Source organism: Macaca thibetana, chromosome 1 (genome assembly GCF_024542745.1).
Source record: "Macaca thibetana thibetana isolate TM-01 chromosome 1, ASM2454274v1, whole genome shotgun sequence".
NCBI lineage: Eukaryota > Metazoa > Chordata > Mammalia > Primates > Cercopithecidae > Macaca > Macaca thibetana.
In genome coordinates, this window is record NC_065578.1 from 69,217,398 (window position 1) to 69,236,944 (window position 19,547).

A 19,547-nucleotide genomic window follows, 5' to 3' on the forward strand; every position below is an offset into this window, starting at 1 on the left:
TTAAAATTATATAAATATGAATCACACAAATTTATACACAAAAGGCTTCCCATATGCAGAAAGCATAATAATATGAAGACATGGAAAATAACTATAATAAAAATATATAAAATATATTAATAAAAATGTGCATATGTATGTATGTATGTATGCACACATATGTGTTTTCATGTCTATATTTTGGTCTCCAACAAATTAACTGGGCAATGTGTATATTTTCAATTTCATCAAAGTGCTAGTAAGAATACTGACAATGAAATGGCTATTTAGTCATGTTTAGAGCAGGATGAACAAGGAAAGGATAGATCCTTTACTTCTAATAATGGCATTATATTGATAGATGAGTAAAAAGAAAAAGTGCAAACCTCAATTCGTCTTTGTTTCCACCTACTCTATAAAAGATAATTATCCTCAAATAGGAAAGGATAAAAACAAATATTGACTAGAGATAACTGCTAAGAAAATAAAATGATCACTATGTTTTCAATAAGTTTCAGCCAGACAATTGATAATACAGGGGACTGAGAGAACTTGCAATGAAATGATCAAAGATTAGCTTTTATGGAATCACAAGAATAATCAGATTTTGGAAGTTTCAGGATAAGCATTGGAATTCTCATTTTTTTCTTAGTTTAAGGACAAATGTGAATTTCAAAGCTTCACTTACTGGTTAATAATATTCCCACATAAGGGAATAAAACATTTTATTAAAAAGTTTGGAATTTTATTTATAGTATCGGGGGCAAGGAAGCACCAAAGCTTTATGCATCAGAGCAAGTCACGTCAAACCAACCTTGCTTCCTCTTCCAACTGTGTTACTATCCTGGAAAAATGAGGAAAATGCATTGAAAGTTGTTTCTGACTTTTGGCAAGACATTTTTAAAAATCTCTAATTATATTCGTATAAATAAGATTAGGAAATTCTTGGTATTATGAATGAAAATAATTCATTCATAATATGCAAAATATACTTAGCAAATATTGTCAATGATCAATAATTAGAAGTTCTATTAATACTTTGAACATACTTATTCAACAACTGTAGCAGACTTGAGTTCACCTACAATGAGCCAGACACACTGCTAGGTGCTGGGGCAAAATTTATGAATAATACATAGAGGAGCTCACAATATCAGAAGTTTAAAATAACTTCATCAGGACAGAAATATAAGCTTAAGTTATGTCCTAGTACAGTTGCTGGAACATACTCTGGAGCCAAATTAGTATTTTTAAATTAATAAATCAATCAGTAAATCAAGCAGAGGTGAAAATCAATATTCAGCTAAAGTTAAGGCCAAAGTTAAATATTACCACCAGAGAAGGAACTGTTTGGAGAAAAGATTAAATAAGAAATGTCATCCAAAAGTAATGATTATTATAATTTCATATTTAAAATGTAATAGATTTTTAAAGTTTGACATTGTAGTTAGGAACAGTGATTCCTCTGCCTTGTCAGCTGCAAGATTGCTCCTGTTGTCAATGTACTGCACATTTATGTTACCAAATAAGAGCTCACTTGAAATAGAGATCACTGGAAAAGGAAAGAAAAACAAGGGTGCCTTGTCCTTTTCTAGCAGTTCCTTCATATTCTACATTTATGACTGAATTGATGATGATATTATGGATGTTGTTTACATGATTCTGGATAGTTTTGAACTCATGTAATTTCAGTGCAGGAGAATTGACATTCTGCTTTTAATGTAGCCCATACAATGTAAGAAACTCTCCCAATAAGATCTTACTTCACAATTTCTGGCTTGAGTGAATTGAAATAACTTTTAGTTAGGAATAACTTTTATGGGTAATTTGGCTTGAAGTTATAAATGTTACTGTAACAATTATATAAAAAAGACTTGTGATATAATTTAATAACAGTTATTCTTCATATTCATGTTTATATTTTATAAATATTTATTAGCTCAGAAAGGTTATTATATTTTTTCTAAAGTTATATAATGCACAGTTTTAATATTTTTATTGCCTTTCAATCTCTTTTCATATTTATTAGATTTTTAGAAGTGTTTAACTGCTTTTGCACATAAACTATAAAATTAATTTTTAATTACTGTAAGATTGCCCACTTCCATTATCAAAATAAATTTATTTGTCTATTGGCTGACAGAATGCTAATACATTAAAGACAATAAAATTTTCCTTCTATATTATCCAGAAGTTAGTAATAAGTCTCATTGGCATGCCTTGTTTGTACTACTTGCTTTGCTAGCTAGCTTTGATGGTAACCTATGTGATCACAATGTGTTGATCATGCACAATCTGAAGGATATCAGATAGTGTGAAGTATTTTGGCCCTCCAAAGGCTGAAGCCAAAGCTAAATACATAATTTTGATTGAATACCAAGGCTAGTATCAAGCTATACATCTTAGAAGTGCTAATTTTTTAAAGATTACCCCCTTTGAATATCTACTACACATTGCATGAAGGTCAAAAGAACATTCTTGCTGAAGGTCAACATACTATTGGGAGCTGTACGTTCCTTTAGAAGTAAAACAAGCATGGCCCTTTGCCCTCATGGAGCCTACAGTTTTGGAGGGATAGCAAAGAGTAAGCAAATTATCACAAAAATAAATGTGTAATTAAAAACTGCAATGTGTTCCATGAAGGAAAATACAAGGTGCTTTGAAACCAGATTGAGGGAAGTAATTTAAATGCGGAGTCAAGAAAAGCCTCTTTGAGAGGACGGTATTTAAGCTAAGAATGAATGGATATGTGGGGTTCAGTAAAGTGAAGTATGGGAGAGAGTGTTCCAAAGAAAAAAGCTGATAGAGCCAGTTGTCCTGATGGGACTGAGTCAGGAAAAGAGTTGCAGATAAATTTCTGGAGGGGTTTTTAGGGGCCAGATCTTTTAAGCTCTAACCATACATGTTAACCATTTTTTATTTTTATTCAGATATAATGGAAGTATTTGAAGGGTTGTAAATAGGATATTTTCATTTTTTAAAATATTGTTCAGGCTGCTCAGTGGAAAACGGATTCGAGAAAAGAATGAAACCAACAAGTTAGAGTATGTTAAATAATTCTTAGAAATGAACTTTTATCCATCTTTACCCATGCTATTAGACTTTTTGTGTTTTTGCAGATTGAAGAATTTACCATTCTCATTTACCAAACTTAAAGAGCTTGCAGCTTTGTGGCTTTCTGACAATCAGGTAAAAGGTTTTATTGCCTGATTTGTTTATTAAGATGAACTATAATTGAAAATTTGAATTACTAATTTATTCCCCATAGATACCTTTGACAGCCACTACAAAATGTAGGTTGTTTTTGTCCCCTGAAAGAGAGATTTTTGTAAAGATAGCAATTCAAACATTGCTGAAGTCAAAACATTACTGTAAGCCCCACCCTCCTTAAATACTTCTATTTAACATCTACTTCATTCTCTGAGATCTAATACACAAAATGATCATTTTTATAGCTTTTTAACCTCTAGGTGGTACATGTATGTCCTTAGAGGGTGTACTTTAATTATATCTCTGAAGGTAAAGTATAAGAAATTGTTACCACAATCCCCACAACAGGGAATTATTATCCTCTGTGTTCCTTTTTCTTCTTATCCTTTTAATTATAATCAACTTAATTCAAAAACTTCATTCAAGAAATTTGAAACATCAGGCCGGGCGCAGTGGCTCATGCTGTAATCTCAACACTTTGGGAAGCTGAGGCACACAGATCACTTGAGGTCAGGAGTTCAAGACCAGCCTGACCAATGTGGTGAAACATTGGCCTCTACTAAAAATACAAAATTAGCCAGACACAGTGGTGCATGCCTGTAATCTCAGCTACTTGGGAGGCTGAGGCAGGAGAATCGCTCGAACCCAGGGGGCACAGGTTGCAGTGAGCCTAAATCACACCACTGCACTCCAGCCTGGGCGACAGAGTGAGACTCTGTCTCAGAAAAAAAAAAAAAAAAAAAAAGGAATTTGCAATATCTTTTTGGCAACTATTAGTATTTTCTATAAAATTGTTTTGATATTATTTTTTAATCCTCTTGAAAACATATATTTTAATTGAATCAGTAATATTGCATTAGTAAATAATTTTATTAACTGGAAAATAACAAGAAATCATTGAAGGTTTCTGATTTACCTACAGAAGAACTAATGATAGACAATTTTTATACAGTTTATTGGTCCTCTTTTCTCTTGTGATCCTTAAATTTTGATACACCTATCCTCAACTATGAATGGCTAAATGAAAACAATTCATCTTGGATTTAATTCGTCATTTTCTGAGCATAAAAGTAGCATTACTGGTACATGAATTATTCATACTTACAGTCATTGGACACTTTTGTGGAAAATTTAAAATAACCTTTACAAATTATAAAATGTAAATATAAGAATATTGTTTGTGTTCCTACAGTAATTACAGCATTTGCTTCCATCTACTGAGTCAAAAATTAGTAATTCAAATTCAAATCTTATCAATGAACTGTAGATTTTTCAAGGTATCAACATATCATCATAAATAATTTCTGGAATCAATGTGAACTATGCTAATGTAATAGTATATTCCACAATATTGCATTGTGGGAAAAAAATATGATTTATTATTCTTATGGGAGAATGAACAGAGCAGTGACTGCATCATTTAACTTTTATTTAGAACATTAATGTAATGTGGTTATGATTCAGTTTCATAAGACAAACTGATATCAAAAATCCCCTTTGTGTTTCACTCCTATTAATATCATTAAATAAGCAGATTTTTAGTATATTAGATAATATCATTTCCAATATATTTCTGACATGGAATGTAAGAGTTCTAGAATACCCCTTCAAAGTGAATATTTCTGAAATCAAATTAATAACAGAATGAAATATGCACAGAGGTCAATATATTATGATATATATTAGGTACAAGTACAGTTGCTTATCTATAAAGTGGACTCTGTCTTTGGCTATAAAAATATCTCTTATAAATAAATGAATGCTGTTTTAACCTAATTAAATTCATAGATGATCTTGCATAGCATAAATTTGATAGCAAATTCCATTTGTCTTTCTAGGGCAACAATCCATGAAAATGAATAGGCATATAGAACCATACCAAAACCTTACTTAGTTGAAACAATTTAACACATTTTGAACTCTTCAGGATTAAATCTGACATTGCTCAGTTGAATAGGTTTTGGTAAGTTTTGTAAAAGGGTATACTAAAGAAGAAGAAAACTTTATTATGAAAATCTTAGGATATGAAAATATTCCTCAGTAATAGTGTTATTTCATGTTGTAATTTCTTATTTTATTTCCTTTTTTTTCACTTTTTTTCCCCAATGTTTATCTGGGTGAGACCAGACTATTGACTGTTATATATTTGCAATTGTATTCATCTAAGTTGTATGTTCTTTGCTTCTAGTCCAAAGCCCTTATCCCTTTACAAACAGAAGCCCATCCAGAAACAAAGCAAAGAGTATTGACTAACTACATGTTTCCCCAGCAGCCTCGTGGTGATGAAGGTAAATTGTCAGTAGAAATTTCTTCTCTACTTATAATGATTATGGATAGAAATGACTAATTTTATTCGAATCTCTGGCCAGGAGTACTGGCACATGGACAAGCCTATAAAGATAATTACATGATACACAAATATCATTTGGGGATATATTTTAAGCCTAAGTCTTGTTTTCTACTCTATTTTAGGTAAGCTTCCAAAACAAAACTCTTCATCTTTATATCTTACATAAAACTATTGTTGATTTTTAGGAGCAACTATTTCTCTTTATGGATTGCAAGACACATGACTAGTAAAGCAAATCTGGTACCCAGCTAACTGAAATGAGCTAAGAGCAGTCAGATCCTAAGGAAGTTTCAATGAACTGGTTTAGTTGCTGTGTTCACTTATTGTATGAACACAATTTAAACATCTAGTCCAATGATCTCTGGACTCAAATTATTTCATGGTCTAAGTTAACCATAAATAGATACTTGCAAATAAGACCATTCTTTCTTTTTCAAGTTGAGTTCCCCTAACCAAAACCCCAGATCAAACCCCAAATCCTTTTTCAATAATTAAATCTTCTCTTCTATGATCACATTATTCATTTAAAAAGGTTAAAAGAGCTTTGTCCTTTGCTATTTGAAACTTAGTGTAGGCTCCTTAGCCCAAACCAACACAAGCTGATATGCACATTTTCTACAGTTATAGAGTAAAAATAATTCTTGGAAGAGTAAACTCATTTTAATCCAGCCATGGATTAAATCTACCCAATCCATGTGAATGAGGCCAACTTGTAAAAGAAACCATTTGTTTATGTATTTTTTATTTCCAGGGATAATTATAATAAATTACTTTGGTCTTTGACCTCCAAATGTAAGTGAATCATTTTGGAATTTTAGGATATTTTTCTTTAAATTTTGTCTATATAAGTAGGAAAAGAAAAGATTGTTTTCATATGCATTTTTATAAGTCAATAAAATTAATCTTTTGAATTGATAAAAGAAAAGCCCCCATGTTTATATATTTTATAAGAGACATCTTAAGTAAGGATTATGTTATATTCATGCAGCTTTACTTATGTTTTCATTTTAATAGCTCTATATTATCAAAATATTTAACTTCAAAAGAATATAGGAGAAACAATGAAAAGTATCTCTCATTCACTGGTCATTTCTGAGATGTGATCTCACAGATTGAATCCCTAATTTGTCCCAATGTAGATTCAGTTAGGTAAGGTGGAGTGTTAAAGAATTAGACTAGCTGAGCTTGCTTTTGTTTCTGCTTTTTTCTTTGAGAAAAGAAAGGTTGGTAATTGAAAAGTTTCCTTGAATTTAAAGTAAGTCATCCTTTGGTTTTCCAGGCAGGAGTGTAATAAATGAGTTTTCAGAATCCCTTGTAACAAAGAAAGACATGTATGATAAAGGACCTCCTTTGGAAAAGAATTTAGCCTTAACTAAGTACTTCCATTGCATTTCCATGTGATCTTTACCATAATGTTGCAAAGAAAATATTATCATTAACCAACATTTTATGTAAATTAAAGATTTATAAGCCATTTCCTTGTTAATTTGACATATTTAAACTAATTGAAACAGACTATACTTTCCACATTCTCTACCATAAAAACAAGCTCCCCTCATTGACCCCACAATAAAAGGAAAAGGTTGCAATCTTAGATACCTTATTGCAAAGTAAATGTTATAATGTTATGTGGTAACTTTTATAAAAGAAATTTTTATAGAGTTTAGCAGTTACAAATAAGGATTCTATTTAGACAGGAACAGAATCCTGCACTAGCCACTGAGAAGTCTCCTAACACTTTGAGCAAGTCTCTTCAAACTCATTAGTAAAATAAGGATGAGATTAGTAGTACCATTATGTTGTTGTAAGGATTGTAAAAGATAACACTTTAAAATGCTCGCTCCAACTCTCTATATTATTATATTGTCCTATGGGGAGCCCATTTCCTACACTAGAAAATTTCCCAATCCTGAGTATTTTAGGAGTACTGAATTTGAGTTAAGATTACAAAAGGCCATGTAATAAATATCAAGGGAATTTTATTCTTTTGTTTCTCTTTCCTTCTTTGTCTTTCTTTTTTTCTTTCTTTCTTCTTTATTTTTGTACTTGTTTGTAGTATCTATCACCATTTTTGCATACTGTATTAAATACTTTGTATAAAATTGTTTTTTAAAAAAGCAATAATACTTTGGAATCTAACTGTAGATTTCCAGTCAGACAGTGACAGCTTTAACCCTACACTGTGGGAAGAGCAGAGACAACAACGCATGACTGTTGCCTTTGAATTTGAAGACAAAAAAGAAGATGATGAAAATGCCGGGAAAGTTAAGGTGAACCTTTTAGCTTTTGTTTCCTCTTTGTTCTCCTTATCTTTTTGTTTGCCCATTGTTCTTATTCAGATAGATTTTGGGACAAAGTCAGACACCTCTTCAAGTCTCATGGCGGTACCTTTCATTACAGCATGCTGGTAGTTCTGGAAGCATTGGTGTGCTTCAGAATGAGACTAATGTCCCAAATCTGAGTGAGCAAATTTGAAATGCCACCTCATCCAACAGAATAACTGCATGAGAGAGATTCAAGCTGAGAGAAAGTAGAAAAAAAAATCTGTATGATCGACTTCATCTAAGAACCTTATTTCATTGTTGACACACTACACACTACAATGATTTTTTTTTTAATCACTGAGCAAAGCATCATGCAGACTGAATGAGGCCAAAATAAACATTTCTGGAAGGGCCAACAGATTAATATATTGCATTGGCATTAAAATCTCTGAAAGGCTCTGTGTCCTTGGGCTATTCAAGAAGAATTTATGAGTTTCCTTAAATGTGAGGACAAATTTTAAGGAAGATTAGTGCCTAATGGCAGGTGATGTTCCTTAGGGAACATAACTTCAATTTTTTTTCACCTCAAAGTATATTTTAAAAGGTCTTTTATAGGGACTACTAAGTCAAGTAACAAGATTGAATTTTAAAATCTGTATTTCTCCATTACTTAAAATTTTAATTATCATCAGAATTGATTTAGATTTTATCAGCATCACATTTTCACATTGTCATGGCAGCATCTTGAATCTCTCATTTACTTTTTATAACATTGTATGTGTACTTTTTCTATCATGGCTACTAACAGCTCTCACTCTTAGTGACTAATTACCTTTATAATTGCATATATGTTCTATTAATAAAGCTAGGTTGTGCGTTATGTTTGTCTCCGTCCTCTCCTTTCCACATTTTCTAAACTTTATTTCTTAAATCAGCACATGAGCACTTACTGGCAAGGCCTACTAATATCGTTACGGAGAACCCAAAATGGATTCCCAAATCCAAAATAACAATTTTGTTAAAGATTTGGGTTTAAAAACATGTCTCTGGATAGTTGATTAGTGCTGTCTAACAGCCAAAGAGGCATCTTTTTGAACTTGTGAATTCCTGGAAAAAATAATGCTAAACTGAAAACAAACCTTCAGAACATTTCAGTTCTTTTACGGATTTCTTATGTTAAATCCAGAACCAATGGATGATGCATTCTATACCAGACTTCTGATTCATCTTTATATTTCATTGAATTACCAAAAATTACATGCTTCTTCCTGAAATTCTCTATTCAAAGAATGCAAGAAGAAAGTGCATTTAATATACTCTGGTATATGTGTCAATGAAAACTTAAAATACAGTAAATGCTTATGGTTATTTAGAAGCCCTGTTTGTGTGTTATGTGTTCAAGTTTGTTTATAATCAGAGTAGGTTCATTATACTTTAGAGTGTTTTTACTCTGTGTTTATTTACATTTGGTTTATTTATGTATTAATGAAACAGTATGTGTTTCAAAATCTCAAACTATTCAGTTTTGACTAATTTGAATATTTCCAATGCCATTGGCTATTGGACAAATTAGAGCACAAACAAACTTCTAAATAAATCATCATGGAAGTATGATGAATAGAATATATTGTAATCTTACACTGAATTAATCACACTTTTCTGGTTCATTACATGTACATTAAATTCAGCACCATTTTACCTTTAATTTACATGAAATTTAAAAAGGAATCATTGACCTATGCTTTCCACTTTCAAATGGACTAGAGTATAATGCCCTACTTAGAGTCTGTATAGTGTAGTATGAATGCTGCATTGTGTGAAGAAATTGTGACCCTTTAGCATCATATAAAATTAGTGCTGTTTTATATGTGGATTTAAAACTAATTTTATGATCATTGTTTTAAATGCATAACTCAGAGTGAAAGAAAAAGAGACTAGAAAAATGATAAAGTGAAAGTATTGCTACAGTGCTCCTCTTTCTCCCAGAAAATGGAGATTCCTTCTCCCACAGGATCTCTCCTGCCAAGCCCCCTGGGAAAGGGGCCAGCGTGGGATTACTCTCCAACCTGCCAGACTGTCTGGCGATTGCTGCACACCATGGGCCAGGTGTGATCAGCAGATCCAAGATATGCCCGTCCCCCAGAATGACCCACAGCTGGCATGGGGTTGTATAACTGGCCTCCAGCAGGACAGGAGCATGTGTACTCCATTGCCAGTTGCAGCACAATCCACCACTCTTCCCTCTCTAAGTGGCAGACAGGTAGGCCTAGGTGTCTGGGGTAGGAGAATCTCCCATGTAGAGGCAACCTTGGAACAGTGGTTTATGGGGTATGTTCTGCATGATTTGGGGTAAGAAATGTTGATCACATAGAAACCTTCAAATTGCCAGTGTTTCATCTCAATTTAACATTTTGTTTATTGACATTGGCAATGGGGTGGGGAGGACTGAGCCAGAGGGGAGGGAAAATCAATGTGAGGTGCCTATTGGTGGGATATCTGGCATGGTTTTTGAGTTGAGTACTTTTTTTTTCTTTAATTTAAAGTGTGGGAATACCAATAGTTGGGCAGAATGTTGATGACACTATTGATGCATTCTAAATTGTCCCCTCCACATATATGCACATTTTTTATAATGTGAATTCTGGGGGAGATTAAATAGCTAAAACTTAATTCTTAAAATAGTATCAGATTAAATTGAGATTTGCTGAGAGTGGCCTTTAAGCACAAAGATAGATAATCTGTTGAAAAGCATCAATTTCCTTTAATTTGAAGACACAGATCATATGAATTCCTGTAAGAGAAGATTGAATTGGGAGTTGTGGCAAGTAGGGCTTCCTTATCTTTGTGGTTGGGTGTTTTAAGAGGTTAATTGGGGGGAAAACATGTTTTACTGGAATATGAAAGAACACTGCATGTCTTGTAAACTTTACTATCCACATGTAATGGACTAGATACTTATCCATTGTCTTATATTTTTGCTATAATATAAGGCAAGCTGAGAATGCATTTTCCTAACTAAAACTGCTATAAGTTTCTTTTCTTTGTATATCATTCCAACTAATTCTCAAAGTAATATAATATTTAACTATCAATGATCAAAGTATTAACTAATATTTCTCTTACTGGAATTTGCAATCAAATCAAATTAGAATTTGATCATGATGTGAAATATAATATATTATATTACATAATATAATATAATATATAAAAAAACAGTTCTGTGTGAATTCAAGATATCATTTCTAAATGCCCTAAATGCCCTAGCTATTAACCTTAAGTGATTCTTTATTGCTGAATTTTTGGGGGTCTCCAACATCTTGCAGCTGCTATTTGCATTTACTGCACTTTATTTACATCTAAGATACAAAGAATGCTGTGAAACATTTCTGTTTTTCAAAATTAAAGTAATATTTTAGTAAAAATCTTGCATTTTAATCAAATGTATATGTGAACTGAGCAAATACTTTATAGTGAGTGATCAACACAACACACTTTTGCAAGAATATAATTTATTTTCCTACCTTTGTGTATAATAAATGAATTTATATATTTTATCTCATATTGGAATAAGAAAACATTTATAGTCTATATATTTAGATATATAGAAAAATTGCTCTTGTATTTGGGTATTACTTAACTATTAGTATAACTGGGTTTATGATCATATTCACTTCTGATGCACTGCATATATCCACTGAAAAATAAAGCAAAGCAATCTATAAATGGGCATAAAATATGCTTGCGTAGAGCTTCCAAACATAATACAATGATAAAATATAGTTTTATCTTAAAAAATTATAAAATATTGTGTTACTTAGCTTTATTTAAAAAATAGAAATTATTTTGCCATTTAACTCAGAGAAATTCACATTTTAAACTTACAGTATTTCTTCCACAATATTGTACAAATATGTGCTGCACCCATACTCTGAGCTAGCATAAGCATTGGAGTCAAAAGACCTAAGTTTGCATATTGCATCTACTAGCTATGTAATCTTAGGCAAGTTACTTACATGGTCTGAGATACGCTTTTTTTCTGTAAAGTGGCAACAGCTGCTGCAATGGGTTGTGAAACTTAAGTGACATTTTATATAATTATTAATTATATAATTTTTAATAATTAATCATTTATTTAGTGTATAAATATTAATTTATATTTAAACCTGTAGAATTTATAATAATGTTTATGTAAATAATTAATAATAAATTAAATATCCCTATAAAACATTTATCATGGTGACTGGAACATGGGAGATACTGAATTAAATAACTGTTGCTACATATAATTGAAAAAAAGATCCAGACAGTTAACAGATATTATGTTTAGACATATACAGAGTAGAGTCAAAATCACCAAAAGGAATCCAGATTTTTAAAATATATTAAGTAAAATGTGACCTTAGAAATAGTATCTCATCTCTTCATAGAACTTACAGATTTTCCAAGAACTTTCACATTTTTCACATTTTAGCTCCAGATTAACTCAAATGTGTAGGAAATACATTATCATTTCCATTTTACATGAGTAGAAACAACAGAAAGATTAGTGGATGATAGCTAGTTGGGAATAAATCTATGACTTAAATTTAAATCTTCTGACTCCAAGGCCAGTTAATTCTGCTAGTAGGCTAGTAAGTGAGAAGCAAGGAGCTTACTTTTTAGGTGAAACAAATCCAAGCTTTATAAGACCTGGAACTTCCTCAATTTAAGGGGGATCCTCTTTCAGGAAAAGAATATAAAATGACTCTGTATATAATAAGACCCCTCACAAGACTTTGGAAGAGGTGTGGGGCTTAAGCTGTATTAATGCATAGTAAATCTATTTCTAGATGTAATTGTTGTCACAAGAATAAAATATTCAAACATCTTCTGGTGATGTGACCAAAATATCACTTGTACTTGCTTATAAAATAACCAGAAAATATTAGTACCATGTCAAATAGTGATCTAATTGTGTCAGATGGGACATAGCATCTAACAAAAAATACATTACATTATTCAATGAAGTATTTAATTCAATTAAAGAAGAACACTTCACATTTCTTTTGCCTTCCATTCAATTTATAAGTGTAGTTTTAGTGTTAGGGGTTTTTTAAGTTGCATAGAATTTTAATTTAATGCCCTCCTTTAGCTTATTTTTTATTCACATACAGCTGGTTATTAAAAAATAAAATGTTCTTAATTGGCATGATAGTCATAGCATTCTACAACTTACATTTTTAATGTAATTTTTTTTTTACTTCTAGCACTTTGATGTCAAGTACTTTTAAACAAGTTCAATGATATAATTTTTAAATTATACTTAATTTGTGATTAACATTTCTAATACCAATTTAAACAACAGATCTAAGAATGCATGTATCCCAATGGACTTTGTCTACTAGTCATATCATTCCTTTTATGTTTATTTAAGAATACATTACAAATTAAGTACCCTGGGATTTATTTATATTACAATCTAACAACTTACATTTTTTTTCTGTCAATTCTAACTTTGTTTTGGGTTATATTTTTGTAGCTATATTTCTATATATTATCAATGTCATCCTTATTTATTTGAGAGTTTAAAGAGATTAAACTACATTTAAATAGCACTTACATTAACAAAATTCTCTGGTTTTTCATTTGTTTTCCAAATATTTACTGGAATATAATTTTATATCTTTAATATTAAAAGGAATGTTAGAAGTCATCTAGTGAAGTCCAATTCCAGTATTTGATGAGAAAAATGAGCCACAAGGAAGACAAAATACTGAGAAGAATAACACAGTTGGTGGATTTGCTAAAACTGCAGATGGGCAAAAGTGTTTGAATTCATATTCATAATTTTCAGATCTATATCACCATCATAGTTACTTACATCCCATGAATTACATGGGTGTGTGGGGGTGGGTGCGTATGTGCCCCTCACTCTTTTTTTCTCTCCCTTTTCCACTCTTCCTCTTCCTTTCACTGCTTCTCTTTCGCCTTCTCTTCTCTTACCCTCTCACCCCCACACACACTTTCCACAGATACATACCTACCACAATCACATAAATCATTTCATTTTGTAAAGTTGATTCTACTCAGATGCAAAACATGATTGTTGGAACAAGCCAGGCCAAGTAAATCCTTTTTTCCCCAGTCCCTTTTAATTAGCAAATTAGCATGCACAACTTGTACTTATTCTATTTTAAATATGTTATAACAAGTACCCTGATGATGAAATATTCTATATGGAATGTCTCATATTTTCTACCTCTAAATTTAATGCTAAGAATAGTCATTAACATGTGTTCCCAAAAGTTAGATTGATACCCTAAAATGAATTCAAGAATGGAAATAAGTAGCTGGATCGATAAAAGCCAAAATTTACACATGTCCCTAAAATATGTTAGAAAGTGGTCCCAATTTTTAATTTCTCTTCATTATAAGATACTACTCAAGAAGCATGTCACTTTCTTAGGGTAAAAAGTAAATATAAAAACTACCCTAAAGCATTTTTTTCCCTTAGGGATTAATGAGAATTAGCTAGTCTACCTTTTGATATAACATACCAACTGTTTAACAAAGGCTAATGCATATTTGGGCAGCAGATATTGTCAACTCCCCATTTTTTAATATGCAACTCTACTTGTAAAGCTTGTTGGGTCTCCTCCCATCACCTGCATTGATACTCAAAAGATACTCTTAATATCAACATAATTACTTACAAATATTAAAATAAGGAAGAGAACAGTGTCTAAAGTAAGAAAGCAGCTGGTATAACGTGATTAAATTTTTCAAATTACCAATCACTTAAGTGTTTTGACCTACTGCTATTTCAGCCATCTATAGGGTAGGTCTAAAGACAGAATATGATTCAAAATTAGTTTATAATCTAGAAGAATGGGAAGGGGTGGGAAGTCCCACAAGGCTAAATATGAAAACACTATGCGTCCTACTCTATAACAGTTTCTCAGCCAGCTCAACACTCACTGTATTGCATTTGATTATACTACTGAATATAAAATGGGGTAGTTTTGTGAACATGCTTGCTGAAGTTATTTTTATGTTAAATTTCTTTTTGTAAACTTCTAGGTTGAAATAAACCTAAAACGATATCCAACTCCTTACCCAGAGGATTTAAAGAATATGGTAAAATCTGTTCAAAATTTGGTGGGTAAGCCAAGCCATGGAGTGCGTGTTGAGAATTCAAATCCAACTGCTAACACGGAGCAAACTGTGAAAGAAAAATATGAACACAAGTGGCCGGTAGCCCCAAAGGAGATTACAGTGGAGGTACTTGAAGGTTATTGGTAATTGCCAGTGTGGTTTGGATTTTTTGGAATTTTAAATATGTTTTTTAACTGAATAGATCTTCCTTGATAAGTGCATTTTTCCCCTAAAATATAAATGATCTCTCTACTTTTTCAAACTATGAGGGTTGCATTTAATCAATCATAGAAAAATGATACCCTCATGGCCAAAAATCATTAACATAGCTCCAAAAGTTCCAATACACACAGAATGAATAAGTTCATCACCCAGCAAGGCCTGGCCAGTGAGTGCATTATATCATATTAGTGACATTATTTTGGCTACCCCAAACTTTTTTTGTATTAATCATTAAGAAAGTCTAATCCAAGATTTTCTATTATGCAAATCTCATAAAATTCCTAATTAGATCTAGAGCACAATTTTAAAAATGTTTTTATCTTTGGCTTACAACTTTTCTAGGAAACACTGATTAACAATAAAAGAAGGATATAACTTTGAAATTTAGATTTATGGAATCTAGTCATGTGAAGCTTAATTCCTATATTTTAGAATGAGTTAGAAATCCATCCTTATTGATTTTGTGGTCTGAAAAGAATTCAACTACACTAACGCCACCTCTACTATTTCATCACCTCTTCAGCTAATTTGGTTATCATATTTTTATCTTCATTAGAAACATAATTGATCTGAGTACATCTGTAAGTTCGCATAACTACTTCTCCAAAATCTAGATTGGCAAAACTCTTTTACAAATCTGCATTTCAGAGCATCATTTTGTTGCATTTATTAAACACCAACTGCATATGTAACACTGTGCCAAATACTGTGAGAGAGAAAAAAGAAATATAAAATGTGTCTGTAATCCCCCAATAATTTAAAGCCGACTCAGATACACTTAAGACACATGAAACAATTAAAGAGCATATTATTTAAAATATGATCCCATGGTTAGTTGAGTGATGGCGAATATAATGCTCTAAGTTTAGTTTAGACTGTGTGTTAAAGGTAGGGTGATTCTGTTAGAGAGGAAAAGGGAGGAGGGCATTCCAAGCAAAGGGAAGAGCTTGAGCAAAAATAAGCATAGTGTGCATATCTGCCAGCAGAGGTACCAACCTACCCTAGAGGAGGGGAATACACCTAGATTTCTAAGGGAAAAAAATGTTAACATTCATTTTCATTGTTTTTTGCTTATAAAATCAGTATCACTATACTTTTTCCTTTCTAAAATATTATGCACATATTATAGTAAAGCAACAGACTGTTCTTTTATCTCAAAGATATTGCTGCAATATAAAGGGGAAGGAAACCAACATTTAGCAGATACACATTAAATACATACATATACATTTTATATTTAAATATCCTGTAATCACAGTTTGACATCAAAATAACTGATGGTCATGAAAATCTATAAACTGGATAATTTTACTATAAAATAAGAGTCTAAAATGTCTTCATGCAGGGATGGGATAGATGAGGCTTTGGTCATGAATTTAATAATAAAACTGTCCCAGAATCAGGTCAAGCATAACCAATCTAAAATTAGATTTAATGTTTCCTTTGTAAACTTGCTTTTGCTTTCGTGTTCCTGATCTTGATCTCACTGGCACCATTATCTTCCATTTCACTCAAGCTAGAAATTTGAGAGATGTCCTTATTTCTTCTTCCTTCTTTCTCTCCACTTCCTGTGTCTTCCAAATAATTACCAAAGCCTGTGCATTCTGACCTAAGTGTATCATTTCTACCTCTTCAGGCCCTCAATTCTGTCCTGCATTACTATAAAAAATATCTGTTTTTTTGGCTTCCCTTGTCCCCAGCCTCCTCATTGCCTTGTCAATGGTCTTCCTAAAACAGAATTCTAATCATTTCTTTGCCCTCCTTAAAAACACTACAGTGACTCCTTATTGCTCAGGCTAAGATTAAAGCTCAACTTTTGGCTTTAAATTTGTATGTGTGATTTGCACCACCCCTTTCTTAGCTTTCTTCTACTAGTCTTTTCCTCTTGAACAGAAATTTCACTGGCAATTTCAATACTTTATCTAAAATTGAGATTCTAGATCTTCTCTCTCTAACTTTTAACCATCCTAGAGCAAGGAGGAACTGTTGCTTTCTGTATTATCCTCCTGTCTCAAAATAACTGCAGCCAAAGTAAAGGTTCACACTCTATTTTTCAATGTCCAGATTTAATAAATGCAGATAATCAAGCATTTAGCTGATCAGTGCATACTAAATATTTATGTTTTGCACTTGTATGCCATTTTTTGGGTCATTATTATTAGTTCACACTGCCAAGGATATGGAAGAGGGTATTATACACTGCATGATATATTTATTCATGTGATTAAATATAGAAAAACCCCCAGAAAAGAATAAAGGTAGGCAGGACCAGAAGTGGAAAACAGAAAAATTAAATAAGGTAGAAAGATTACAAATGCAACTAAGGGGAAAAAGGAAAGGTAAATATTTATTGCTCACTTTCATTTGCCAACTATATGCCAGTAGTTTTAACATACATTATGCCAGACAAAGAACAGGGCTGGCAGAGCCATAAGAAGAAGGAGGACAGGGAGATTTTCCTTTATAATGTCTTGTACAGTTTGCATTTGCCTTTTCCCCAGATCTCTTTATATGGCTAGCACTTCCTCATCCTTCAAGTTTCAGCTTAAAGGTCACCTCAGCAGGAAGGCCTTCCCTGGTCACCCTGATCAGTTAGACCCTCTGATATTCTCTGTCACGTCACATTATCACATTAAATATGATGAACAGTTATGATTACTTTGTTTATTGACTTCAGACTGTGAGTTTCATGAAGGCAGGGATGCTTTCTTTCTTGCCCGTCCTTTTATTGCCTGAGTCTAGCACAGTGCCTAGGATAGAGTAGGAGCAAAATAAATATTTGTTGAATAAATGAATGATTGATATAGTCTAGTATAATGACTCTGGTAACATGTCTGTCTCTCCATTCAATTAGATATTCATTGAAATCAAGGAGAAGTTCTGAGGTTTTTTTGAATTAATAATTTAATTAATTGATACCTATCCACACTTCATCACCTGTGTGTTCAATACACTCTTGGTATATAAATGCCCACAGCGTCTCAGTGATGTTATGGTGATCCTAGACAAAAATAAATACCTAGGAGTTTCATTTGTTATTCCCAAACAGCTTAGTAAATATTTATGCCCTACTTTGTGGTCATTTGAAAAAATCAATGCAATTAAATTGAAAGAGAAAATTTTTACCTTATTCTTACCAAATCAAAGCCAAAATATTAATGGCATACATGCACCTGTTAAACACCACCTATCTTCTCACAGCTAGGAATCATAATAGACACCACAATTTTAATTTCTGTTTCTCATTGATTTTCAAATGCCACTTGGTTTTTGATCACAGCAACCACCAAAAACCCAGCCTCACAAGGATTTTGGTTTTTTGTTTTTGTTTTTTGTTTTTTATTTTTTTGAGATGGAGTCTCGCTCTGTTGCCAGGCTGGAGTGCAGTGGTGTGATCTCAGCTCACTGCAACCTCCAACTCCCTGGTTCTAACGATTCTCCTGCCTCAGCCTCCTGAGTAGCTGGGATTACAGGCACGTGCCAGCACAGCCAGCTAATTTTTGTATTTTTAGTAGAGATGGGGTTTCACCGTGTTGGCCAGGATGATCTCGACCTCCTGACATCATAATCCACCCACCTTGGCCTCCCAAAGTGCTGGGATTACAGGCATGAGCCAGCATGCCCGGCCAAGGATTTTCATCAAAAAGAATGTGCAATCTAATGTTGTAACTGAGAGCTATCTCAAGCTAGCCATTTGCACAGTGTCTGTCTAATGTCAAGTATTGCTTTGTTTCCCTCAAACATTTAATATAACTCACAGTGTCCCTGTTAATTGCAGCAACACCCATGGGTGCCTCAGAGTACAGTTTAAGAATCAAGGGGTAGGGCTTTTAAATCTAGCACACATGAATTGAAATCTTGGCTCCACCTTGTGACCTTAACGAGTTCCTAAAACCTTTTCGATCCTTGGTTTCTTTATCTTAAAAAAAACACAAAACAGAAAATATAACAGCTATTTGTATATAGCTCCAAGTACAGTTATTGACACAGAAGAAGCCTACAGTAAATCATTCTCTCTTCTTTCTCAAGAGAATTATATGCCAATTCCTTCCTCATCCTCCTTTAATCCTTCTGCAAGTAACTACCAAGATACATGTTCACCATCCAAAAATGTTCTCCATTTTTCACTTTGTTAGGAGATTCAGCCCAATTTTTTTCTATAGAGGAACATCTTTCTTCCAGTAACAGAGAATTGTCAATTACCCTCAAAATTTTCCTTAAATGACTTTTATTCATGCTAGGCCTAAACTCTCAAAAGCTCAGAAATAAGCTTGCTTTCTTTCCTTTGACTTCTTCCTGAGGCTTCTTTTCTTTATGGCAGTAGCAGCCAAGATGTAGTTTGAACAGTGGAAGGGCAATTGTGTGAAAAAGGACATTTTACCTTTTCT

At 32.6% G+C, this 19,547-nt stretch overlaps 2 protein-coding genes across 4 annotated transcripts in view; both read left to right on the forward strand.

Annotated features, from left to right (window-relative positions):
- The window catches only part of LRRC7 (leucine rich repeat containing 7), a 1,535,715-nt gene that overhangs the window by 1,420,797 nt on the left and 95,371 nt on the right, over nt 1-19,547 (forward strand). For all 3 annotated transcript variants that reach the window (XM_050804492.1, XM_050804501.1, XM_050804511.1), the window contains 5 exons: nt 3,099-3,168; nt 5,378-5,477; nt 7,685-7,809; nt 9,815-10,063; nt 14,863-15,063. In XM_050804492.1, the coding sequence (XP_050660449.1) occupies nt 3,099-3,168; nt 5,378-5,477; nt 7,685-7,809; nt 9,815-10,063; nt 14,863-15,063 (745 nt within the window). The remainder of the gene's footprint in view (nt 1-3,098; nt 3,169-5,377; nt 5,478-7,684; nt 7,810-9,814; nt 10,064-14,862; nt 15,064-19,547) is intronic.
- The window catches only part of SRSF11 (serine and arginine rich splicing factor 11), a 763,374-nt gene that overhangs the window by 520,682 nt on the left and 223,145 nt on the right, over nt 1-19,547 (forward strand). The gene's annotated exons all lie outside the window — the stretch shown is intronic.